Consider the following 27,693-nt stretch of genomic DNA (forward strand, 5'->3'; position numbering starts at 1 on the left):
AATTCACAGTCAATTCTCTCCCATCCAAATTTCTTCCCATAAACATTCTCAAAGCTCTTAGCACATTTCTTGAAATGAGAAAGGCCGTAAGTCCTATTACAACTCTGACAGTGCTGTGTGTTGCCAACTGCTTGACATGTTGGGGCTTTGGGCCTCCTGTGTTTAAGAAAAAGTATAGGAAGTTGGGTGGTAGTTGGTGTCAAGATGGACTCAGAAGGGTACAATGAATCATCAGCGTGAGGATTTTTCTCTTGCAAGCTATGGGACATGTACGTGCTCCAAATGAGCAAGTATTCCCATTGGGATATGATGTTCTTTGAGGGGCATTGAGAGACAGAAAATGGAGTACATTTATTAACGGTTACATACAATTTTAATGGTTAAGAAAAGCACGTGAGTTTGGGCAGGTCACATCGCTAGGAGGGAGCAATTGCAGGGGTGTGCACCTTAACCTCATTTAGCATAAAACGCGTCTTATAATGGCAACAGTTAATTTATTGAAAAAAGCCTCCCAGTTCCAAAGGTGAGACAGCACATGACATTGAATGGAACCCGTGATGCGGGAAGACATACAAAGGCGGACATCAAACACCTATCAATTTCAAACCGTCTATTATATAAAAGTGAGATTTATGTAGTCGAGAATTGTCCACTAGTGAACGCACACGCTGAGAAACTAGTATTGCATGTTTTTAAAAGTACCTTACGGACCTGGCATATCAGTATTTAACAATATATTTATGCTACAATATTTACTTACATCATCATTACAGCCTAAAGCACAATAATGGAACAGGAGAAACCCCATTACAATTTCCAAAGTGGAAGGTCTTTTCAGTTATTTGACAACATAAAAAAGATGCCCATGTTAACCTCAAATTATCAGGACAAGTGCTGTTCTCAATTATTGAGGCTAGCGTGGCACAAGATTGAGTGGTGGTAGTGGCAGTGACACACCTGGCCACCTTTGTCTCTCCGGTGCAGTTAAGCCTCAAAACTGCAGGATATGCACATTTTTGGCTGGCTCAGCCTACCGAAGGGATCTGCGAAGTTGAAAATGTCTTTTGGCAAATCATGTCGTGCATCATGACAAGGCTCAAACCCAGGTTAACTGGGACGGTGGTCGAAGCGTGCAAGCTTCTGCACTCTCCCCGCTTGCATTCACTGTAATGCCCACGTGCGCAAAGCAGTTTGCGTTTCTAAATTATTGTCGTCAAAGTTAGGCCACACTTGTCGACGTTAATGGGTTTCCTCCCCTCTCAAAAGAATAGCAGCATACGTCACATACATTTTGCTAGATACACTATACTATAAAGCTAGATTAATCATCTTTCCATCGACCTCGTTAACAGCACACTAAACAGGATGCACTTATGCCTAACGATAATTATATCAACAGCAATTAAATACAACATAAGGGCGTCCTCTATAGAAATCGGCACAACTCCGTCACGTCACATTTCATCCAACCGTCCGTCCGTCCACCCAACCAACCAACCCATTGACAGCCAAAAAAAATTAGATTTGGTTCATGAATAATACCAGCAAGCTGAGAAGTTAGGTTTTAGTTTGTTAATGTCTGTACATAGATACATACATATGCAGTCTTCGTAAATGTTAAGAGAAATTGCACCTGTTAAGAGAATTATTTTTAAAATTAATATCAGCTGGCAAATATTAATTTGTATCAAAAAAAGTTTAATGCAATGTTAAAAATAATTAATTAGTGCTTGGAGTCACCAAGTATCAGGCTACATATGTGGTGTACATGCACAGTTACATGCATTTCCTTCAATTGAGGTTGCCAAATAAAATGTAATATTCTGCAAAGAAACAAAAGACATGTTTCATGCTATCTGCTTTTTGTTAAGCTCTGGTGGTTTAGTTAACAGCCACTCGAAACCACAGTAACCACGATTGTGTGCGTGTGCTTAAACTAATTTTATCTTAAGCGCTTGACCTACCAACCATATGTATGTTACGCGTGCCATGTCTATGTCTGCAAGCATTGCAGCTATTGAATAATTTTAGCATTTATTTCAGCGTCTGAACACACGACGCCAAAAATATCCACGCGATAACATCAACGTTAGTGCGCACGAGGTGGATTTTTCTACAGCTGCTCAAAAGGCATTTCGTCCCTGAATGACTGACTGCATAATTTGAAATTGCTGGAAACCTATGCACATTATTTTTTTCTTAATTGAATTGTGACAGTGGGAAGTTGCTGCGCTTTCTGATTAGGGTGGCCGGATGCTCGAGCTGATAGTCTCGGAGGGGGGGGGGGGGACACTGGTTGGAAGGCAGAGGACGACTTTTGCCATTCGCGGGTTTGTGGTGGAGATGGATGATAACGACCAAGTCAGTAAAACCAAGTCAGATTACACGTTGGGATATAAACGAAGGGGTTAGTTGGTTGTCCATTATTAAGTCCTAAATCAGTGCTCGCACAAATACGTAGTTGCTGGCATTTGCACACGCAAGCCTTTAATAGACAGTTGAGGCCAGTGCTGTCAGCAACAACATATGAAGGCCAGAACGGCATACGAGAGGATGGTGTGGCCAGCACCACGCTCGGGGCCGCCTTTGCCTCCCCAGTGGCGATGTTTTTACATGTCACACCAGGTACTCATTTGAGACTGAGTCTACCAAGGGGAGGCCCAGGATCGGTTCAGATATTCGCTGTCACTATTGGTCACGAGCTGGAATCGAACTCGGGTCGCGTGGTTCGTAGTGCACTGCGCCACCGTTCCCTACACGCACGCACACACACACACACACGTCCTGAAATGAACTGGATCGTCCCACTATCCCAGTCACCAACTTCTCCAAAGGCTGCGGTTTATCAACACCACCATCCGCGTCGGACGCTTGTGACACATCCTCTCAAATGGGGCTTACAGGTCATTGTGGGGTGATGGGGCCGCTAAGTACAACAATTATCTAGGAGGCATCACCGCCGGAGCTGGTGGATGAGATCAACTTTAGCAAGAGCGATTGCTACCGAGTGCTCAACGTCGACTATTCCTCACTTGCCCTGCCAGTTGCAGTATAAATACATTTCTAGGTTCCTTTACAACCCAACGACCTTTAGCTGCTGTTGCATCGCGACTTGTGAAACGCGGGCTGTTTAACCGCACCAGCACCCCGTACGCACTGTACGCTCCGTACACAGCGAGGATTGCTCTTTAGCTCCCACTCAAGGGACTCGGGGTTGCAGGCCAGTGGCTATGATGTAGGGATGGTCGGAACTGCAATTCTTAACGGTGTCAAATAGTCAAGACAAATTTCCAATCGTGTTTATTTCAAAATGCAATGATTTTCTTCACAACGCCTTATAATCTGCCTACCTCCACAGCAGGAAAAAATAAACCGCATCGTGTTTTAACCGTAAGGATCGGCACCTAACCGCAACTGAAGAAATCAGAAGCCAAAAAAAGAGTGCACCAATCGCAATTCTCCATAGCAACGTGGTCGCCATCGCTGACGTTCTACAAAAACGAGGCACTAGGGGGGTAAAGGGCGACGTGAGCAGATCGCCCGAGTGAGCGCCAATTGCCGGAGATAAAAATACCTGCCGCCCCTCTCTGTTGTCGCTCGATCGCCTCACCTAAGCATGGGATGCTGCAGTGGGCGGGGGGCGGTGGTGTAGCGGCGAGAGTGGAGAACGGTGGGGGGGGGGGGGAGTCGAGTTGGCAGGTGGCGAGAGTGAAACTCAAGCCCGAGGTGGCAGGTGCATGCCGTGGGCAGAACCTCGCTCAGGAGTACACGACGGGAGGAGGGAGGGGGGGGGCCTTGTGCCGGGTATTTATGGACGCTAGGAAGGGCCGGGTGCGTGCGTATGTCTAAGTGTGCGCATTCATGCGTGCGCTTTGACGCTCACGACCGCAAACGCCTACGTGCGCCCCACCCCCCGCCAGCTTGTGTTACGGTGTCGCTCTCCGATGTTGTTCCGATGTGGTTCCGGGTTGTACCGCGTGCTGTCCGTTAACTGTGTCACGACGTTTCGCTCCACATGCTGGGGAGCTTCAGCTCCAGGACGTCGCGCCGAACGTCACGCGGCACGACACGCGGCACACACGTCGGAGAGCCCTCCCCCCCCCCCCCCCCCCCCAACGTGAACGACGGCCGCCGATTTTGTCGACGTGGCACCTGCCCGTGCGTACGCGAAAGGACGGTGCTTTTTTACCGCACTGTGATTTTCGGCACACACACACACACACAAGGACTTTGGGTGCAATGTTGGCAACACACACCCATAACGTCTGTCTGGGCAGCATGCGTCTGTATGCGTGTACGTGTGCACTTAGCCTGGCACAAGCGCCGTGGTGACGTCACCGCCACTTAGTGGCGAAGGTCGTGTATTGTTGTTGTGTGCGTGTGTGCGCGTGTGTTGTTGTTGTGCGTGCGCGTGTCGGTGTATATACAGGCGGCGCCAGCAGCAGTGGCGACACCTAGGTGAGCATGTCCCACACGCAGCAGCAGCACATGGCGGCCATGCAGGCCGTCAGGCACGTCTCGGTGGTGCTGCTGTTGTTGTTGCGTCTCTGCTCCTGCACCACGTACACTGAGGGCGACACGACATCCAACAGCAGCAACAACGGCAAGCGCGCACGTGTTAGACGAGTTGACAACTTTGGAACCGAACTTCGGCACGGCCTTCGACGAACTCAACCGTCAGATCTCGCCCCCGATCGTCCGATCTCGAAAGCTAAGTGGGGTGGGGCTTGGCAGGGGGTTGGATGGGCGACCACCATGGAACAACAAGTTGTGCGACATGGGGTTGCTGCTTGGCTGCGTGGTGGGAACCAGACAGCAGTGGAGCGAAATCGATTGTTGTACTGTACATTTATGCTCCCGCGTCAACGCTCCCCACCATTATCAACCCACGTGGCATTGGGGAGGCTCCTATCCAGCAGTGGATTGACAAAGTGTTCATCAAACTTATACTATAGACCTTCTCAAGAGAAGAACGTTAGACACATTCACAACAAATTTAAAGTGTTGTTGTTTTTTGGGAACAGTTATTGATCATTAACTCGCTCCACTCGAAAATCGGGTTTTAATCATGCACGGTTGAATCGTGGACTTGAACCCTGGGCCCTCAATGTTGCTGGAAAAGCGGAGCCACCCGGCCACATCCCTGCAACCCCGTTTGAAGAAATAATAAAAGGGAGGTCTACCTGTTAATTATTCATCACACACACAACAGGAGAACGTTCCATAATTTATGTATTCGCAGGTGACCTTTATAATAAATAACTGGCAGTAGACTTTGCCCACATTATTATATCATCATCATCACACTCAATGGAAGGCAAATTACCGGGTTCACCGATGACGAGGATCATTTGTTTGCAAGTACTAGCGTGAAATTTGAGACATTAGAGATTGAGGCCAATGCTACCCTATGCGTAAAACCAATGAAACTCCCGGCCATAATTTTCAATGGCCCACAATTGGAAAACGTTGGTATTTGCGTAATAGCTTAACATAGATCCGACTATATTTGCACTAAATATCAGCATGCGATTAAAATTTACATCGGTCACTCAGGTTGCGATAGGTTAAACAACATTAGATGTGCCATTTCACAAACGCACGCCCTCAACGCACGATGACCTCCAAGCCGTGCAAGCTAAAACGTCCCATACATCTGTGGGGGATAGGGACTGTGGTGTCCATGGGGCTAGAGAAGTTGGGGCAGTTCCACGAACAGGGCAAGCTTGCAATTCCTAACGCCATCGTGCAGCCGTGCGTCAATGCACACTGCAGGATGAGGGCCCTTCTCACCACGTGTGCATCGTCGGGGGTGACTAGCTTCTACTGGTTCAGTGCGCTGGGCAGTGTGCCTTGGAGCATAGATATGGGAGCAGAGTACAATACAACTGTCCTCCGATTCTGACCAGGTAGCCCCCACGCCTATGATAAACTGTCATACATGGTGATCACCCATACAAGCATTACCCCCGTGCTCAGTCTTGCTTAGCTTCTGAGACCTCATATGATGGGTTGTGGTCAATTTCATTATCATTCTAATAAGAGACTACATATGGAGTGTTATTTTGAAGATAATTATAGTTTTAGAAAACATGGATTGTCATGGAATAAAACTAACGAATTGACACTTCGATGAAATTCAATGCACCATCACCATCCCAGGGTGGATGAAAAAGTCAGTTTGTCTGCCACGATATTAACAACATTCTCCCCAATTAATAAAAGTGGAGAAAAAAATGTCTATCTGAATGACAGTCCTTATTGGTTAACATGCTACGCCCAAATAAAGAGCCAACTCAAAATAAATAGCCACTTTGTGATCATTACCTGCTAATCGTTACCCACAGCCTAAAGGCGTCTGACATGTACATCCATAAACGTAGAACTGTCCAGGTGTAAAAGCATCGCATGCCTGCTAAAGCCGCGAATGAAGACGGCCGTTTAGTCGACTGTAAACAGGAAGTGCAGTCAGCAAGTGCCACACGCTTCAAGAACCAGTTGAGAGCAAAAGTCCACTCAAGGGAAACTTATCTCACACTGTGGTCCTCAATAAACATGTATTGATTCTCAGGAGGAAGGCTTCTTCAATTAAGTCTGAGGATCATATCCGGAAAATACAAATAGCAGGTGTTAAAATGAAGTGAATTTTAGCCAGATTGCACTTCAATCTTGGTTGCTACACTCGCGATACAGTCAGGTGACAATTTGTAAATTATGTCAAACGCAAATTACATGCAAATGTTGCAGTTGGGTTAAAGGAGTGGACAAAATTGTAGAGATGAAACAAAACGAGAGGAGTGATGCATCGCAAGATGGGGAAAAACATTTGAGAGAAAATAACTGAATCTAGTCATTCGCCTGGACAGTTCTAAATGTTCACAAAAAATATAGAAACCAGAGTGCTGGGAGGGGAGAAGGGGGGGGGGCGTAGGGAGAAAGTCGCTTCTCAAGTCCTGTGGCTCGTGGAAACGCACTCCAAAGTTGCTGATAACTGCTCCCCCAAGCGGACAACTGGGATGGCAACTTCAAATCAGAATCGCTGACGAAGTCACGTGGACTACCCGAGGTTGCAGTGTTTTGTAGTCCAGTCATTGTTGATCACTCACTTTTCAACAAACACTTGTTTTCACTGGCCAGACACAACTCCATCAATCAACGGTACTATTGCCATACACTGAATAATTAGGAATAACCCACAGTGCAACTGCAGTAACCAATCTAAAACTGTGGAGTACGTAGGAAGGCCACCATCCCCTTGATCATTCACGAGCAGAGTTTCAGATTTTTTCACCATGAGGCTACTCCAAAGCTGTCCACTGGCTCACCCACCAGACATGACCAGACAAACACTGCTGATCAACTCCCCACCGTGGGAAAGAAGATTAATCATGCAAAGTTGGCGTAGTTGCTCAACGTAAATGAGTTTCCGGCGATGATTAAAATCTGTAGTTGCAGTTCAAAAACAACCTTTGTCCAGGACTTTTGCAACACAGAATACGCAAAAGGAAATATTGAGGTCAGTTGTGCAAGTTTTACAAAGCGTCGCATTGGTAACGCACAAACCCCAGCGTGCGCTTCAGGGCTGTTGTGCCCGACGACACACCAGCGGCGAGATAGCGGTGCAAAGCAGAAATTGAGAAACGTGGAGAAAGGCTTTCGTCAGATATTTCTTCAGAACGTAAGGAGGCGTTTGCAGTCGCAGGCGTGCTTCCTTGTTGCGCAGTCGCGAAAGAAGAGTGGCGTGATGTAGAATCTTCCGAATGCGTAGGTTACCCATCCTCCTCTGCCGACCCCGTAGCCTTGAACTCCCTTCTCCCAGCCATCTGTGCTGTTGACTCCCTGCTGCTGTTCAAGTCCGAAGTTAAAGACCTTCCATCTACGCCTGACTGCCTCCACAAAATGCATATGCGCACTCATCCTGTACAACGTCTTGAGATCGCTGTATAAAACGAATTAACATTTTATTGTTTTAGAAATAAGAAAGGATTTTGGACGCAAACGCCAGGCAGCACCAACCCTGACGTTGGGGGTCCTAATTTCGGCGAGCAACTTCCAGCCAAATGCAACCACTGTACACCAGCAGCCTCTTAGGGGGGAATGGTGTCGCAGGCCCGACTCGCACACACACCAAATATAACCAGAGCCATGCCAACGGGCCTCCCACCCTGTATCGTATGCTAAACAAGGCACCAGTTCAGACACAACGCGTGCTCTGTTCCACTCACCGCCGGGTAAATCATGGGGCTCCGTGGAGGGAAGGAGAGAGAGAGAGAGGGGGCCTTCAGGGAAAAGTGCGTTAAGCATTTACATCATTAGACCTCCTTTGCCAGTACCAAAATATAATAGGGTTTTCCCCTTTTTTTTTCTGGCAACAAAACTGAAACCTTTTTACAAGGATTCATGTCTGAATTAACCGCAATACTTGCAGTCAAAATGCAAACAAAAAACATACTATGATAATATATGCATTGTCCTTGAAACTGAATGGTATTTTGATTGCAAGTATTGTGGTCAATGCAGACATGAATTCTTGTAAAAAGGTTTCAGTTTTGTTGCCAGAAAAAAGGGGAAAAACCCTATTATTATAAGTGCGTTAAGCTTGCAAAAACAATTATCGGTGGACAGTCGTGCCTGCTCTGGGTTTTCCAACCAAACTTTTAACAAGAAAAATCATGCATTACACATTGCTTTCCCAAGATAAGTTTGTCCATGGAAGTATTATAGTAATATAGTAATAGGTTTTTATCCTTTCAACTGGTACAAAAACTGACACCTTTATACAAGGCATCATGTTTGCAATAACCACAACAGAAGCAGTCAAAATGCAAACAAAAAGAAACAACTCTGATGATGATAATGATATGCACTGTCCTTGAAGTTGATTGGTCCACACCCGAGACAGCTTTTCTTAGAGCCTAGTCTCCATTAGTGTTGGACCAGATGACGCCAAAAGGCGTACAACTCAAAAACAGTGCACTATCAGAGTTTTGCCATTACGAGTAAGGTACATTTCATTAAAGCGTGTTTTTTTAAAGTATTTTAAAATATTATTTATTTTAAAGCTTGATCAATAACTACAACTCCCATGCCTCACTCGGCACCCCACATGTCCCTCACCCTTCCCCTAGCTGGGTGTAAATGTTAACTTAAATGCTTATCTGCAAACAGCATCTGCAATGTGCTGATCTTCGGGTCAGACTGCAAATGAAGCAGATTACAGAACTGTCTGCACCATTCTCCACTGCCCCACTGCCCCTCCCTTCAAATGGTGCTGTGCATACTTCACCCCATTGTGACGCTGGATAAACAGACCAATGACGACTACTATAACCACCACCGTTTTTATTTGACCTTTTCACTATGATCTCCTTAAGCATAATAATGTCCTTCACCCTATAAACGTGGGCAGAAGATGGTGGAACAGCAATGACTTATTGCATCTGTGTGGAGATTTAAAGGTTACCCCTCCTCCTCGTATTCCTTGGTTGTCTCCAGGTTCTCTAGTTCAACTTAACACGGAGGCTTCTCCAGTTGCGTCTCACATGCCAAACACAACACATTCGTAGAATTGGCCGTGCATCCCTGTGAAACAGTCCACCTCTCTTAAGATCCGGCAAAGGATTTCCCAGGATTAATTAAGTCCATTATTATGATTATTCTTATACAATCGCCATTTATTGTCAAAGCCTATCTGTTTCACACATTTGAATTTGTTTGCCATGTTTCTGCAGCTATTGAAAGCCAGGTTCTCCCTCTTGAAGAGTTTTTTTTATCTGGTCACAAGCAACGGCCATCGGTCTGAAATTCACCACATCGCTCTGTCACACGATAAAGCCCCCGCGAGGCTTTCTCGAGTGTACAGAATCAGAATACTTATTTATACGGGAGGAATCCGATGAGCTATAAAACTATTTTTCACAGATGTCCAGTAGAGGCGGGTCAGAACGTTACAACAACAAACAACACAAAAACACGATAGCACTGCAAAATAAACGCAATGAAAACTAAAACATCTCCCTCCTACCAGGCAAAGCCCACTGAGGTATTAACTTTTTCAAAAGCCACTCAACATGAAAGTTTTATTTATTTATTTTCCAAGTCAAGCCTCCCGGATTCTATTCAGTTGCCCGTTAAGCTGAAGCACTGCGTGTTTTGTTTAAAGACAATCCCTCTATATTTACTGGCCGCTCAGCGCTGGTGAAAAACGCATTTATATATATCGACAAAGTATAGAGGCATAGATGTAGAGCAGAAGAGGGAATCTTGAGCAACCAGTAAATATTAACAGGTTAGAATTACAGCAGTCGACTTAGGGTGTGATCCAAGGCAGCCGAAACTTCACTTATCGCTAAAGTGTACATGTCGAGTGGCCCCCTAGCATACAAGCGACGGTGTTATTCTTGTAACACACCGAGGTCCAACAGACTCGGCACCCACCGGCACTCGCTCCACAGGCCAAAATACTCCCCCCCCCCCCCACGTGCCCGTCGCCCCCCCCTGTCACCCGTATCTAAGCTACCGGTGTAGTGGGCGAGGTTGGCAGGCGAGTGGGTGGAGCCCATGAGCGGTGGCCGTGGCTGGAGACAGGATTGGGAACCAGGGCGCACCCTGGTTGAGCTCTCGCAGGAATCCGGTAGCCGTACCTGTATCGGGCTTGGGCTGCGCGCCATAGTGTCCCGGCGGCTGTGGCTGTGGAGCGTATCCCGGGTAGCCTGGCGCCCCGGGCTGCCAGTTGTACTGCGGCTGTCCCGGCGGCCCGTAGCCCGGCTGGGAACCAGGAGGGTAGGGCGCTGGGGAGAGACGGCGAGCGCGAGGTGAATGTGACGAAGGGATAAAGCGTGCCCAGCGGATACATTCACCTCCGTGTGTAAACTGCTACATTATTAAGCTAAACAATCTTCATTTTGAGCTATACAGCTCTTTTTACAGAGCCACAAATCGTAGTTCGACGACGTGGCTTATCGTCAAGTGGAAATTTATTGCAGCCGTGATACTCTAAACGCATGCTGATTCTAAACGTGGAGGGGAAATTTGAAGGACCTGAAGAAAAATCCACGCGACCACCGACAGAACACGCAAACTCCAAATATACAGGTGTCAGTCAGGATCAAACCCACAAGCTCCTGCATACCAGGCGAGGGAGTTAACATCTCACCACCGCAACATGCCCATCGACCCTCCAAGGTCGATACAATGAATGCCACTTGAAGCAGATCTGTTTCTCCGTGTGAACACGAAACATGCCCATCATCCCTGCACGGTTAATACAATGAGTACCACTTTCAGCAGATATTATAGTTATCAGCGTGAACACTAAGCATGCTGATTATTCTTTCATGATTAACAAAATTTGGTACTACTTTGTTAGATGTCCATAGTTGATTATTTGTATTGATTGACAACGCCTGCAAAAATAATGTTTAATTTACAACAATGTCTCAGTGTACTTATAGGAGATGGGTTTGGTACAATACAACGTGGATTAATATAGCATTTAAATAAGACTGCACCTCTAAACGCTTTACAAAAAGTGGGCATCCACATAACAAAACAAATCTATACCTCGTGATGGCTAAAATGACTTGACTTTTAAGGACATTACATTAGCCATAGGTTTCTGCACATGACGTCTGGTAATGGCATGCTATTCATGAATTTAAGTTAACAAAACCACAAACCAGATGGGATAAACTCAGAAAGAATACAAACGAGACAGTTAAACAGGACAATAATTAACTTGAATTTGATCACGAACCAAACTGTGACATAGGGAAGAATCGATGCACACGTCAATAAAATATAGCCCTCCATCAATCCACTGCTGGATGATGGCCTCCTGACATGACGTTGTTTGACCAATCTTCACCACGCTGGTCAGTGCAGGATGGAGTCATTGAAAGAATTCATATTCTTGGTTCTTTCGGTAAAGTCACGTAGAAGGTAAAGAACCAAGAATATGAATCCCTGCAGTCACGAAAGCTTTAAATTAAAAATTGAAAGAGTTGTCAGGGGCAGCCAGCAACGATTAAAATATCACTCGCCACTGATATTATAGCCATGGCCAGGAACCGAACGTAGGTTGTCTGGTCGCCACGCCAACCCCCCCTCCCCCCATTGCATACACGAGTAAAATATAATTTGCATTTATGGAGCCCTCTAAATGAAACATTTCAAGAGTATGTACAAAAGAGAGAGGGGTAAATACACTGTGCGCTCGTTATTGCGCACCCTTGCAATGCTGCGTACATGGCAGCAATGGAACACAAGCCTCTGATTGTATAGTGATACTCCAATGTGTCTGTTGTACAGATATTAATGAACTCCACTCTTCCCTTGGGAAGGCGGCACTAAGCACCGAGTCATACAACAAAAACCATCCACTGTAAAATGCACACGCCCCCGAGGATTAATTACATTCACTGTACTTAGATTTGTATTTATCATTCATTATTTGCCCAGGAAACCTGACTGAAGTTGATCGTGGAAATATATCAATTGATGATATTTATCCGACCAATTTGAACCCCGAATGAGATTTCAAGCTGCGATCTACCGACTTGTGAGCCGTGCGCTCCAAGCACTGCGCCACCCGGCTGAACATCACAAAGTACGATCCTCAGGAAAGTACCGAATCCACATTCAGACTACCTGGTTCGATGTTATTGTTTGTGGAGATTTTAGCGTACGCGCGCGCGCACACAGGCGCATACTCTCTACAAGTAGAAGAATGGATTAAGGTCACCTTGAACTGCAAGCCAAGCTCGAGCCGTGGACATTCTCCCATACCTTTGGCTTAGCTGACACCCAACCCCTTCTAACTGTTGTGCAGGGGCCCCCTGTAGGCATGGCACGACTCACCAACCGGCCAGTGGCTCAGTGGTAGAGAGCGAGCGAGCGGCTCGCAATGTTGCGAGTTTACAAGCTCGTTGGGCGGCCGACTCGGCTCATCAGCCCTCCACACTTTGGTTGGGAAACCAACGGTGGTGGTTGGTCCTGTGGAGAGACTCGTCCCAAATGATGGGGCCACTTTGTTGAGTGGCCATCATTTTGTGATAGTCAGGTCACTTCTGAAAAATTAATACCTCAGTGGGCTTCGCCTCGAAGGATGAGGATGGTTTAATTTTAATTGCATTTGTTTGAGTGATTTGTTTACCTTTATTGTACTTTGCACTGCTATCATGTTTTTGTATTGTTTGTTGTTGTAACGTTCTTAACCACCCCGACTGGGCATCTGAGAAGAATAGGTTTAGAGCTCATTGGATTCCTCCAGTATAAATAAAAATTCAGATTCTGATTAATTCCACCACTGGCTCAAAGGCATACAGATGAGATGAGAGCGCTGTCATAATACTCACTTGAGCAGTAAATAACGTAACTTTAATCTGGCGATTGATTACATTTCATTACGCAAGCATGTACCGTTCATATCGTTTAAATACCTCTGTGCAATTGCCTGTACATTTCGTTCCACACGTTCAATAAACAAATGATTGACATGAGAAAGAATGTGGATGTATTTCTTCATGACGCATCCACAGCACTGGGTAAAATACAGAGTCATTGTTTTGTTGCGCTCTAAAACAGCTCCGTGACACTGGGTAGCACAGTGCTCAAGTGGAGCGGCTGTGCACATGGGAGGGACGGAAGGGAAACGTAAAAAAACAGAAACATAACGTTGCCACACGGAGAACAAGTTGTAGTACATGTATGTAATAGGGGAAAAGACAAAGTTCATGAACACGCTTCCGGCACGTGGATCGAAACGTCAGACATCGTGTGTCGAACGAGGCAGAGCGCACACAACCCGATTACACTCGAGGGAGCTGCCCAGCACAGCCATGAAACCCGCGCACAAGTAGTCAACATGCTTCTTTTTTTCTAAGCCATACATTATTGTATGGGGGGGTCAGCGTTTTCTCCTTTGGGGGGTTTGACGCTGTAATTTACACACCTGCGCAGACACACGCGCGGAGCAAGGAGTCTGGAGAAAAAAACGTCCATTGTTAAAGTCGTGACATTTACCCCAGGCTGCTGTTACAAAGCGCATGACAAACAACAACAACAAAACGGACTTAGCGGCGGACTTAAGTGGACCGAAGAGCATTGTTTGCCCAGCAGTGACAGCACAAACAATGAGTGGTCCAGTTCAGCAAGGCAGTGTGGATGAGATTAATAGGAGCATGGCAAACTTTAAAATAATAACATATTTAATAATGTAAATGTACCATATGGGGGGTAGGGGGTTGTTGTATTGTGTTTTGTGCATGACACTAAAGAGGCCAAGTTGCGTTTTACTTATAACGAGTGTCACTATTCCAAGTATCCCCGTACACAGATAGAAAGTGTCACTGTGTCCCTGCTGGGCATTTTAGTCAGCATTTGATTGACAGACCATCCTCTGTTGGGGTCTTGGAACGATATTAGACTGACGCACCAATGTCTGATGGGGGGGGTCTTTGGACAATGTTACAATGACGCACCGATCCTTGATGGGATCCTGAGAGAATATTCGACAGATTGAGCGGTCTCTGATGGTGTTTTTAGACAACTGGCAGAATGGTATCAGAAAGGTCCTTCCTCCACAGGGCAATTTACATTACAATTTGGACATACATGGCATTCAATTGTGACCATATCTCAAGACACTGTAAAAACACAGTGGGGATATATATGTCATTGAGATGATGCAGAAGAAACACCACAAGGTCGAGAGACTTGAGACAATAATACACTGACAACCCGGTCTTAATATTAGTACAATAAGGTGGACCTGCCTTTAAATAAAAAAAACTCGGATGATTCGTTGATTAACCGATAAAAAATTGCAATCACCTACTTTTTTCTGGTTTATTTATTGTGCCCTTTAAAAATGGCAGCCCCTCCTCCCGACACACGCACCCTCCCGAAGGTGGGAAGTCCCTACAAGCCCCACCCCCCAGGTTGACAATGTCGACAAAACCACCATGCCCTGCCCATCACCTCCCACACCCAGCAAAACGTGGGAACGACCAACTATTTTGGTGCAATAAAATTAGCCAAACAATCAAACAGATAATCGGCAGACTAATTGATTACTTAAATAATCTCAGTTCTCAAAAAAATAATTATCGGACGAACGGGTGTTTCCTTCACCAGGTGAGAGTGCCGCGTGGTTACCTGGGTATGGGTTTTGGCCTCCGTAAGGTGGGGGCTGTCCTCCGGGACCTGGGTAGGGGCCTGCCGGCTGAGGGCACGGCTGCTGAGGGTACGGCTGCTGAGGGTACGGCGGGTAGGGTTCAGCACCCGGGTACGGAGGCGGTGCCGACGGATTCATTTATTTCGCACAAGAGGGTCAGCCGAGCTGCAGAAGAAGGATCCCTGTCAGGAAGAGAGGGGTGGGAAGAAAGGGACACGTTGACTACACAAGAAAATGATTTCTTCCCCACAATTCATGATCACGATCGCCGGCGCACGGCTCGAAACGTCAGACACCATGTCTAACGATACACAGTTTAGCCAAAAATACAACTGACAGATATGCAGCACAACCACAGATACCTTCCAAGTAGGATTCAATCTCTGTATTGCCATTGTGAATTCATAGTGCAAGCAAAACGTTCACACACGTGATAGGGTTTCCATGAACGAATACCATGAAATACGAAGTAGGAATTGGAAATAAAACATTTACATGTGCACCAAGCGACGCATGTGTCGTGAGCACAAAAACATGCTGTAAAATAGATTTTTTGAATTTTATTACAAAATGTGCTATCAACAGCATGTCAGCAGAGACTGTGTCCCTTCAGAACTCATGCACAGCAATGCAGCATTAAACATCAGATAATGGCCCATGATCGGATATCACTAAACTAATTGTGAGATGCCTTCACATGACCTCCAATCTACACCAGGGCAACTGTACCATGCGCTCCTTCTAAAAATACGTTCGTATGTTGAACTGCGCGTATGTTGAACTTCTTTCGCACCGTACGTAGCCACGATGCATGCAATTTTTAGTAAATGTATTTATTTACAGTGCTGTCATGTATGAACAGATTAATTGAAACCAAAATATCAGAACCATCCCGAGGGTACGACTGATCGGGGCGATCGCCCCAGGCCCTGCGCTTTGACGTCACAGTGTCAGGCGTAATATTCCCAGTTTAGGGGGCCGACACAGCGGGATTATCCCCAGATCCCCCTTATAGACTGCCCGACTAAATAAAATATATTTTTTTGTGCAGTCAGAGGGGTGACCAATGAGACCATCTGCACACGACACCTTAAGAAATCTGGTCTATTCCGAGTTGGGGTAGCCAAAACCCAGTTTTGGCCATGATGTCAGCAGTTGCACTTTCGAGCTCCCGTCTCTGAAGACACAAAGCAACTCACGTGAGATTAATCATCGCATGCCTACTGCCGGCGGCCGTGCCATCACGTGCACGCGCCGCAGAGGAGAGGAACATGCAGACCATGAGACTCGTTCGTGCTAATGGCTTGGGGCACACAGCCCAACCTGAAAAAACCTCACCAAGCTGCCCAAAACCGCCCGCATAACATTACAAGTTTTCAAGACGAGACTCCACACCCAATTGGTATGCGCTGGGTTTAACCAGTAAACACAATGCTACGCTCTGTTGACTGCATGAAGAACATCACCATCATCATTATCAGCCTCAATCTCTCCACTGCCAGATGAAGGCGTCACCAAGTCGTCACCGTCTATCGCAGTCTCACGATGCATTCGTCCATCTCACTCCTGCACAAGAGCCGATCTCGTCACTCCCTCTCCGCAGTGGACGTCCCTCCTTCTCGAGTTTTCCCTCCTTTGGCCGCCACTCTGCCTTTCGTCTCTACCACCGGCCATTGTTCTTTATAACCGACGTGTTCTGCTGACGTCTCCGAACTGGTGAACTTTTTTCTTCTAATTCGTACTTTTCTCCATCTGCCAACTTCATTCGCATGTGCAAGCACCACACATCTTTGCGCACTCATCAGACCTTCTTATACCATTACCATGATGAAGAAATGCTCACGCTACGTGCCACCAATTCCACAGCGATTCGATTTAGAATGAACGACGTAAAAGTGATCGTCGGTACGACTGCGGGACGGCGTGTCTCCTCGTCCGACTCCCCCCTTGGTGTGTGCTTTAGCTACCTTCTTCATGCGGTCTCAGCACAGCTCTTGTCCTCACCACCACCCGCACGCCCACGTCAGGTGGAGAGGCCTTTAGCCAGCAGTTGATTAACAAAAAATCAATGATACCATAACTCAAGAACCGACCCATTATAAATATAAAATGCACAAAACGCTAGCTCAGATTGGTGCACGCATGATGTCAATGTGGATAATGATTAACAATCCAGCGGTTTTTCCCATTATAATAATTCAATACATTTTTGTTTGTCCAATCTTGTTCACCGAGTTGTGCTCTTTGTAACGTGCATATTTTTAGCATAACTCGTAAGTATCATGAGTATACAAACATATGTTTTATAACGGAATCACAGCCTTGCTACTTTTTAAAAAATGTAAATACAGCCCTTGGTCGAACCACTGAGTGAAGGTGTGCGCCCCGCCTTGTCAGTAATGGGAGTTATTTGACCATACTTCACCACGCTTGTGAGTGCAGGCTGCTGAAGGACAAGGTAGCATCAACAAAGCTCTAACGAACACACCATGTGTCACGTACAGCCAAAGCTTGCCGTTTGTACCGCGACCGATGTGACCATAATTGTAACTCGGACCTGTCCTGTACAATACTATATAGCAAATCAGCTTATTGGGCCCTTCCTGCTGAAATAAATTAAATCTATCTTACTAATCGTTGCATCAGTAACAATTTATAGACAGACGGCTTCGACGGTGCAGGTTCAATACGACTGGTACATGTGTAAATTGTGAAATCCATGTCTCTACGTGTTCTGTTTAGGTGTTCTCTTTGACATCCTACACTCGGGGTGTGCACGACGACGTGGGCGTGCGGGCCTTTAAGTTTCTAATTCCAGCCTCTAGGCCCCCTCTTGCCTCATCGCTCTGGCAACCGGCCTACACCCACCACACTTGCTCTGCAGCCTGCACTCACAGGCACAGAGAGAGGCTGGGTTTGGGCCAAATCAGACAGCCACTCTCTCTCTCTCTCTGTAGCTTCAAGCAGTTTGTTTTTAAAGAGCCGTCACCCTATGCTTCACTCTTTCTTTTTAAGGGTCTTTCATATATTATCTGAACATTTCACCATGATGGCGAGATGTTATCTCCCACATCTGGAAGAGGTCGTTTGTTTGTTCCCGACCCTGTCGATGCCTGTATATTTGGAATTCGCATGTTCTCTCCCCGTGGAAGTCACGTGGAATTTTTTCCAGGTCCTCCGGGTTTTCCCTCCACATTTCAAAACGTGCATTTAGATCATTTGGCCGTCACGATACATTCCCACGTGTGATGATTATGAAAACCACGTCTTGTGTGGCCAGGTCACCTTTGAAAAAGAGCTATTAGCTCTGTGGGCTTTACCCCGTAAATAATAATAAAATGTTTAAAGAATTTAGAGTTTTGTGTTGTGCTTTTCCCCTTAGGTTAGTGCAACTGCAAACCATATTACATACGTTCTCACTGTACACGTACACAAAACACACACACGTGTACAGAACACTTTTTCATGATGCTGCAATTATACATTTACAGTCCTTTGACAATCCACTGCTGGATGACGACCTTCCCACAAGCCGTGGCAAGTCATGGGGTTTTTAAATGAGCATACTTCTCCACGCTGGTCACAGCGATTTGGTTGAAAGGAAGAAGAGGCCCATGGCTGGTTCGGGTGTCATTTGACACCAACATCAGTCACGACTGGGAATCAAACGTAGGTGGCTAGGTTCTCCGCACCTCTGATGAGCACGGTTGGCTACGTACGATGGAAAATAAGTTCAGCACACATCCATACAGGCTCACAGTGCCATGTGCGACCCACTGCGCCACCACTCCCCTCCCAAGTATGAATTACTGTACTGTAATTTCGGTGCTTCAGTAATTGCAAGTAATGTATTTTTATCAGTGTCAATCACTTATGATGTAATTTACATGTATATCGTATACATATATTTTCTTCACACCTGTCCACGTGCTATCTGTCTGACCATGCAATTTGCCACGTTCGAGTAATTCAACCTGCAAATGGCTGTTCAGGTCAGATAACATCTGTGAAATATTTAAGTACTTCTGTGCCATGAATAACATTACCGCCATCACATCTGGCCTGATGGCCTTGTGGGGATAATGATGGAGTGACTCACAATCAGAAAGCTCCGTGCGCATTCGAGTTGACATTTCGGTCAATGATTAGTCGATTCAGCCCATCATCCCTCCGGGGTCAATGAGTAAATTTAGGGTCGATAAGTATAAAAGTTACGGTGAGTCACCAATGATCACCTCATAGATATACTGGCCCCTGTCGTGATAACGTGGAATTTCCACCACTATGTGAAGGCTGCAGATGGAGATAGACGCAGTGCTATTGGTTGCTTTAGCGGGGAGACACCTTGTCACTTAAGTACAATTTGTTTAATTAGCAAAGCCTCACTGAGTTGCAATACTCGTTTTCGGGAGTGTTATTTTTTGGGCCAGTTCCTTTGTAAGGGAGCATTTTTTTGCAATTGAGAGAAAGGAAACTGCAGTACCCATTATGGCTAAAGCTCTGTCACCTGTGGTTGTGCCAACAAGTAATATATTTGGTCTGGGCTCATGGCACTCTTGGCCATGGTTTAGCTGTACCTGCGCAAGAGTGCACCTCACAATGATCAATGCCAGGTGCCATGACTACCTGTGCACCATTTTCCGAGCGGTGAGAATGGGCGTGGCTGCTAACGTCCAGAATGGCCGACAGCATGCAAGTTTTTTTTCTGTTGTTTTTTCCCTGTCCCCAATTGACTTGTCAGTTGTGTTGTCGTAAGATTAAATTCCCAATTTTGAACTCTCACAACTGTTAGTGCACTATCACGGCTCTGAAAGAGGGCCTCATTAAACCGAAGATGACAACGACACAAAGGGGAATGTGTGCTGCCAATTGTAGGGTGGATGTTGATCCAGTAAACATCATGCATTGTCTCCATTTGTAAGAGTATGTAATTACAGTTATATAGGTATCGGTGTAATGTTCAACAGCCACTGTGGAAAACACTTGCAAGAAAAATAATAATCAGTCCCGTCAATATATTAACATTACACATGTCCCTTTTGCCAAACAACTATAAATGACCATGACATCTCATCTAGTTAAAGGGAAATTACCCATGTTTAACCAGGTGCCGAGATGTCTTCTCTCCCCGTGAAGGTCGCGTGGATATTTCTCTGGTTCCTCTGGTTTTGCCCTGCACATTTAGCAGCATACCTTTAGATTATTTGGCCGTCACTATAAATTCCCACACGCAATCGTAGAAACCACTTCCATGAGCTATCATCATGTGTGGCCAAAATGAAACTTCTGAAAAAATAGCTAACAGCTGAGTGTGCTTTACCTGGTAAATAAAAGTTTAGTTCAGGCATCATGTGGTGAGAACATTGGTACAACCCTACTCACTGATGTCACCACGATATTTAAGTATCTGCAAGTTGGCTGGAAAGGTTTCACATGCACACTACCTATAAATAGGAACATTTAGGGATGGAGTGGAGTGGATTCGCATTCGTTCACGCACTGTGCCATGAATCCACCGATTTTGATTCCTGGCCAAGGCTAACATCAGTCGTGAGTTATATCTGTACTGCTACCGAGTTCCTCCTTCGAAACTAAAGTAGAAATGTTTATCATAGTTTTAAAAACAAATAGATTTTGGATGCAAAAAAACATCTTAATTTACGATAAGATTCCCGCACTGGCAGTTAAGGCCAAGAACTGAATCATCACACATCGCCAGTAATAGCTTCAAAGAGAAACCATTCCATATTAGAGAATGGTACAAGTTAACATACATTTTATAACCTTATTGTTTTCTCCTGCTTCTCGTTGGAAACCCAGCAAAAAATTGTTTAAATCCCTTGTGTATTTATATCCCAAAAGAGCGATCAATCTCGTTTTTCTAAATGCTTCACTTTCAACGCCGGATTTTGCGCTGCAGAATTTCCCCACATTCAGAAACTAAACCGAGGCAGGTATCACGATAGCGGAACTCCCCTGGTAGGTGTGGTGGGGGACAGGATGTGGAGTATTTTTTTTGTTGATGTACGATTTTGGTGGCTGTATTTAAGAGAAATGAAGTGACCCAACACAGCTATGTGTGGTTTATCTTCAACAGAAACGGTTTACCAGTTTTGGGAAGTGGGCTGCGATGATGATTTGAAAAAGAGGCACCACAGAAAATGAAACCAAAGTCACCTATTGCAAGCATCCTCGAGCCATTACTGAATGTCCCAGATCGGTGGGTTGTCACCCCCACCATGCCTCAGGTGTCTCTGTGTGGTTATACCGCTTCAGGTCAGGGAAAACAGCAGTGGTCAGTGACATTTTTTTCTGGCCTTCCCCTAGGTTGACTCGGCCATAAACGGCTTATGCGGTGTGTAAACCTGATGCCAAGGGGAGACAAGGGCTGCCAGATGCCGTGCTGGCCACGCTAGTGCCACGGAGAATCTGACTTATGGCTGCTCAGTAACAGCATTTGCACAAAGAGTCTATAAGGCTAAAATGGGTGTTATTTTATTGCAAAGGTACAAACGTGAATGTAACAACCTATTTGGTGACGCTGTGTTTGGCAGTGGTGCAAAAATCACAAATGGCACAAAAAACCCAACACGTTCGTCAACAACACCGCTGCCTTGAAAGCAGAATAGGTGACGTTTCGGGCAATGACCCCTTCTCCGCAGCACATTCTAAATATGTTCGCGTGCGAAAACTGTTCGTCAGGAAACATGTACGTGCAATTCTTATCAGGCATCTTGGTGTAAAGCCCAGTCTTCAACTCTTGTTCACTCTCTGGCATCTATTTACATACTGCAAAGAAGGGCTATTGCCTGAAACATCGCCGGCTATGCGTTCCCCCCCCCGCCCCCTATGAATGTTGGGTGATTTCTCTCCAATTGTTGTGGTCATATACCATTGGGTGTCCCCGAATGTGGAATTTTCCAGACCTCCCAACTTAAGAGCCTCCTAAAAAAGAAGTGCATTGGATCTTAAAAAGGCTTTCATTCCAATTCTGCATTTGTAAGTGATAACACACACACATACACGGTTTCGAATAAGCCGAGTATTTCCGCTGCTTATTGTAAACGAGATAACAAATTGTCTAAATCACAGGTGTAATCTACAAAAGTCATCAAATCTCGTTTCAACATTTTTTTGGGTAGAATTTTCCCCCGTTTGGGAAATCAAGCAGAAGTAGGTTTCGCCACGATATAGGGCAGCAGTTCTGAAAGAGATTGTTTTTGGTTTGTTTCGATAATAAAAGTGTGACGTTGGCAGTGTTAGCAAAAGTAGGTGACCCAACACAGAGCTGCGTGGTTTTATTTAAGAACGTAAAAATTTTTACCGTTCGGGAAGTGGTGGTGAGGCTTTGAAGAATACAGGTACAGCGATATAAAATGAAACCAGTTACTTCTGCAAACATCCCAGAACCATCGCGTAACGTTCCACATGGGTGGGTGTTCCCCCTGCATCCTTCCAAGTGACATCTGCCTCTTTCCTGGGCCACCCCCACAAGTAGATATACACTTTTTCTTTCACTAGGTAAGGCCCATTGAGTTATATAATTATTTTTCAGAAGCGACCTGGTCACAAATGATAGCTCAACTAAATGGCTTATCGTGTGGAAATTTATAGCGGCCAAATACTCTAAACGCATGATTCCAAATGTGGAGGGAAAACTGAAGGACCCAGATAAAAATGCACGCGACCACAGGGAGAGAAAGACACGCAAACTCCTAATATACAGCAGCAGGCGTCAGGGTTGGGATTGAATCCACGACCTCCTGTACACCAGGCGAGGTAGTTAACATCTCCTAGCCACCGTGATAGGTCCTTATACCAACAACATTTGCCAAAGTGCTCCAATGGCTGTTGGGCCATTGGTCTACAACCGCTGTAAAGGTCGCATACCATGGTGGCTTTTCCAATCGTGAAATTGCCAAACTTCCCAATTGAAGATGCTTCTGAAAAAGTGTCATGGACGCACCATGACTCTCATCAATAACGGCCATTCATAGTGTAACAATCCACAGCGCGATAAAGGCCTTCCGTTGTTGTAGCTGCCGCGGGAGTTGTTCGACCATACTTCACCATGCAGGTCAGTGCAGGTGGGTTGGTGAAGGCGGACGAGCATAGAAGCGCAGTCCAACAACGGATTCGTTTTGCTGACCTGCCAGCTGTTCCCCACCACGTAACCTCGCAGCAGCCGACAGCAACCTGTTGTGCATGATTGTTGTAAACTCATCTCAAGCACGAACCAGGCTGAAAAGCTGCTCAGCTTTCAAGATCTGACCAAATCCAGCTCGTTCCAAACGAGGGTATTTATTTTCGTTATGCGAGTTTACTCGGGAAATCATCACAGGTATCGTCACTAAATTTCTAACTACTGACATGCGATCCGAAAAGGCATTTGCCGATTTATGTTTTAAAATCGCCAAAAGAGATTTGCAGCAGCGTTTGGTCAAATGGGTTCTGACCTGGTCATGAAGTCATAACAGTCCGTAATCACGCTGTGTACGTACATACCTGTCAACCCATACGGTTTACCCGTATGCTTGTACAGGGAAATTGAATTTTCAGGTCAATACAGTGCACATCCGTTTCAATACGAGCAAAAATAATGTCTATTTGTTTGTCCATAATAGAGGTTGTTTGGGGTTAGAGCGCGTGGTTATTTCACATTTATCCAATCTATTTATGCGATCTAACCCAAAAAAACATCTTATGGATGATATTGGTCGCGAAAGCCGACGTGCTGAGCTGTTTGTGTTTCTCCCTTGTGATGGGACTATGTAGGATTAACGTTGAGATTTATAAGGGCACGGGGTGACCAATGAGGTCTGAATTGATCTGTAATAAGGTAGGGCAGTGATGATCAGAGGTTGGTAGGTATGTAATTTACTATAAACGTTGAACTTCTTTCGCACTGTACACAGCCATCCGTGCTAATCCTGGGCATTTTAATGACGCGTTCGAGCGTGCAAATGCAGTCGTGGTTATCTCACATTTATCCAATCTCGTGTCAACATTGCGTCCTAATTACACGCAATACGAGTAACGGCTGTACGTTGGGGGTGTTTATTGTTTGCAGTACCCACAGACGGACAATAAAACACATGATTGCATTCCTGTGTACAAGGCAATGCTTGCTACGTAAATACATTACGGAGATTAACCTGCGTGGGCTTAGTCGATGCACGGATTAATAATGCTGAGTTTTTTTTTGTCCAGCAGTGGACAAGACCATGGTAAATGCTGTTGTGAAGCTCACGCAATCTGGAACATGATGGTAGAGCTACATCCAGAAGTTAACCAATGGCTGTTGATGATGAAGCATTAATTCAGCAGTGGTTACGCAATAGCTGCTGACGATGGGATGATTTCAATGCATCAGCGGAGTGACCATGGCTGATGGTGATTAAGTAATTTACTATGATAGTGGTCTTCATCCAGCGGTGGATAGTCCATGGAGAATGATAGCAGGTCGCCCATCCAGCAGTGGATGGATCGATGCTTGGTGACAACAATAACTGGAGAAGTTCATACGACAACACGTGAATATCATCCGTATCGAGACACCACGCTCGCCAGCTCAGCTGAGAGTTGGCTGCTGCTGCAGCTGCTAATGATGACATACATCTATCCAGCAGTGGATAGACCACGGCAGATGACCGATAGATTCCACAACATAAACATTCCGTGGGAGGAGATCACTTTGCGAGAAGAAGTGAGAAGAAGCACCATCGCGAACTGGCTCTGACCGACCGGACGGAGTGGGGCAGAGCAGGTCTTGGCCTGTTTCTGCGGGTGAGGATGATGTGCAAGGGTGGTCAAGATGTATTGTGACCCCATCACCCCCCCCCCCCCCAATAAATTAACCCCTAACATTTTCTTATTTCGCACATTCATTTCTGTTTTAAATAAACCTTACTTTTTAAAATACGTATTAAGTCTAGATTTGAAGCTTTCGTGACTGCAAGGATTCATATTCTTAGGTTTTTTCAGTAAAGTCACGTTGGTAATTTTTTTATTAATACAAGTAATATAAAAAATAAAATAAAAATCACGACGTTTCGGAGGCAACACAAGCTTCCGTCTTCATGTGGAACCGTCACAGCACGATACTTGATACAGCTATCGTGCTGTGACGGTCCCACCTGAAGACGGAAGCTTGTGTTGCCTCCGAAACGTCGTGATTTTTATTTTATTTTTATTAATTAACATTTTTTTTACCGACGTGACTTTACCGAAAAACCTAAAAATACGTATTAAGTGTTTCAGAATTGAATGGGAGGGGGTGGGATCACAAGACATCTAGCCCACCCCTGTATCGGTACTGTATTAACCAACACCCATCCGCTCTGTATAATGGCGCACAGAGAGAGAACCCACAGGATATGTTGCTCGTCTGTCCTTCTACACCAAGATCACAACAACACCACAACCACCATCATCATCATCACCTCGCCCATTCTCAAGCTCATCAGATATTCGCCCGCGTGTGGCGCTCCATCTCCCATCTCAGCTAAGGTCCTCACCGCCACCACCGCCACCACCATATCAAGCAGAACACCACCATCAATCGCCCCCCCCCCCCATGGGTCACACGAAATAACAAAAAACACCCAGCGTAGGGAGAGAGGAAGGCGTCGTTCACGTTGCATGCCATCCCCCCATCCTCACGGTTAACGACGCTGCGTGCGTTTCAAAGAGACGGGAGAAACGCGTCTCACGCGATCGCCGTGGAGATGGTGGGAGCGGTGAGATGGGAGCGGTGAGATGGGACGATGTTGACTGCGCGTACGGGGGTCGAGAGGAACGAGAGAGGCGCACAAAGACACGGGGTGGGTGCCGTGGTGGGGGGTGGGTGGTGTGGCCCGCCACCGTGGGGAGACGGAGCGGCGAGATCAGTTTGCGCAGCAGCAGCACCACCATCATCATCACTATCATCACCACTACCACCACCATCATCACCACCACCACTACCATCACCACCCACCATCACCACTACCATCGCCACCACTACCACCATCATCACCACTACACCACCATCATCACCACGACCACCACCATAATCACCACTACCACCATCATCACTACCACCATCATCACCACTACCACCATCATCACCACAACTACCACCATCATCACCACTCCACCACCATCATCACCACGACCACCACCATCATCACCACGACCACCACCATCATCACCACTACCACCATCATCACCACGACCACCATCATCACCATCATCACTACCACCACCATCATCACCACCACTACCACCATCATCACCACCATTACCACCATCATCACCACTACCACCATCATCACCACCACGACCACCACCATCATCACTACCACCATCATCACCACGACCACCATCATCACCATCATCACTACCACCACTACCACCATCATCACCACTACCACCATCATCATCATCACCACTACCAACATCATCACCACTACCAACATCACCACCACCACCACCACCATCATCACTACCATCACCACCACTACCACCACAATCACCAAGCACATTGGGACCCGTGGCGAGGGAGTGAGAGGGAGGGATGGCGGCAGCGTGGCGTTCATCCAGCAGTGGATCGACAATCGCCATCACCGACGCTAAACGTGTCGCCGTTTCAGCGGATACACCCGTGTCAGCGTCGCAACAACAGACGGAACGGACCAGAAACGTGTGGGCACGTGTGCGTGTTTGTCACACGTACACAACACACACACACACGTGTAAAACACACACACACACGCGTGTGTAAAACACACACACACACGCGTGTGTAAAACACACACACGACTGTTGCTTGTCTGCGTGTAGTTTTGCTTCCCTGCACACACGCTCCTCACCTCGCAATATCCGCCGTGAGACGACGAGGACGATGAGGACGAGGATGAGGGCGGGTAGCGCCTCTCCGTACTTCACAAAACAACCCACGCGTCACGCCGACGAGGTCTGATGATGGCGGGAGACGATTGTGATGACGACGACGACGACGGCGATGATGATGGCGATGTGCGCGTGACGCGACTTTGCGAGGGGTCTCGCAAGGAGCCGGCGGAACCCTGTGGGGTGGAGGAGGGGGAGGCGGCGGGAGGGTTCTTCTTGTCCGGATGTTTTCTGTGGGCGAGCGACGCCGCGTGACCCGTGGTGGTGGGGTGGTGTCTGTGTGTGCGTGTCACTCTGTGTGTCTGTGGTTGTGTGTGCGCGTCACTCTGTGTGTGTATGCGTGTCACTCTGTGTGTCTGTGTGTGCGTCACTGTGCGTGTCTGTGTGTGTGTACGTGTCACTCTGTGTCTGTCTGTGTGTGCGTGTCACTCTGTGTGTGTATGCGTGTCACTGTGTGTCTGTAGTTGTGTGTGCGCGTCACACACAGTGGTTGTGTGTGCGCGTCACTCTGTGTGTGTATGCGTGTCACTCTGTGTGTCTGTGTGTGCGTCACTGTGCGTGTCTGTGTGTGTGTACGTGTCCGGCAAAACAACCTCCTACCTCCTCGCGGTGCCGGACGGGCAACA

At 46.4% G+C, this 27,693-nt stretch overlaps 1 protein-coding gene across 1 annotated transcript; it reads right to left on the reverse strand.

The window, feature by feature from the left end:
* Positions 1 to 350: 350 nt before the first annotated feature.
* On the reverse strand, positions 351 to 27,516 carry LOC144720538 (uncharacterized). The gene is made up of 4 exons (XM_078597322.1): positions 27,028 to 27,516; positions 15,157 to 15,357; positions 10,644 to 10,790; positions 351 to 4,567 (listed from the first exon to the last, which is right to left on the reverse strand). Exons 2-4 carry the CDS (start codon positions 15,311 to 15,313, stop codon positions 4,455 to 4,457), a joined length of 417 nt encoding a protein of 138 aa, XP_078453448.1. The 5' UTR covers positions 15,314 to 15,357; positions 27,028 to 27,516; the 3' UTR covers positions 351 to 4,454.
* Positions 27,517 to 27,693: the final 177 nt, after the last annotated feature.

Source organism: Lampetra planeri, chromosome 9, assembly GCF_965212315.1.
Source record: "Lampetra planeri chromosome 9, kcLamPlan1.2.h2, whole genome shotgun sequence".
NCBI classification, from domain to species: domain Eukaryota; kingdom Metazoa; phylum Chordata; class Hyperoartia; order Petromyzontiformes; family Petromyzontidae; genus Lampetra; species Lampetra planeri.

Coding starts and splice junctions, on each gene's coding strand:
- LOC144720538 (XM_078597322.1), bottom strand. CDS start 15,313: ATGAATCCGTCGGCACCGCCTCCGTACCCGGGTGCTGAACCCTACCCG. Junction 10,791..15,156: donor AGGCCAAAACCCATACCCAG/GTAACCACGCGG, acceptor GTCTCTCCCCAG/CGCCCTACCCTCCTGGTTCC. Junction 4,568..10,643: donor GCAGCCCAAGCCCGATACAG/GTACGGCTACCG, acceptor TGTCGCCCTCAG/TGTACGTGGTGCAGGAGCAG.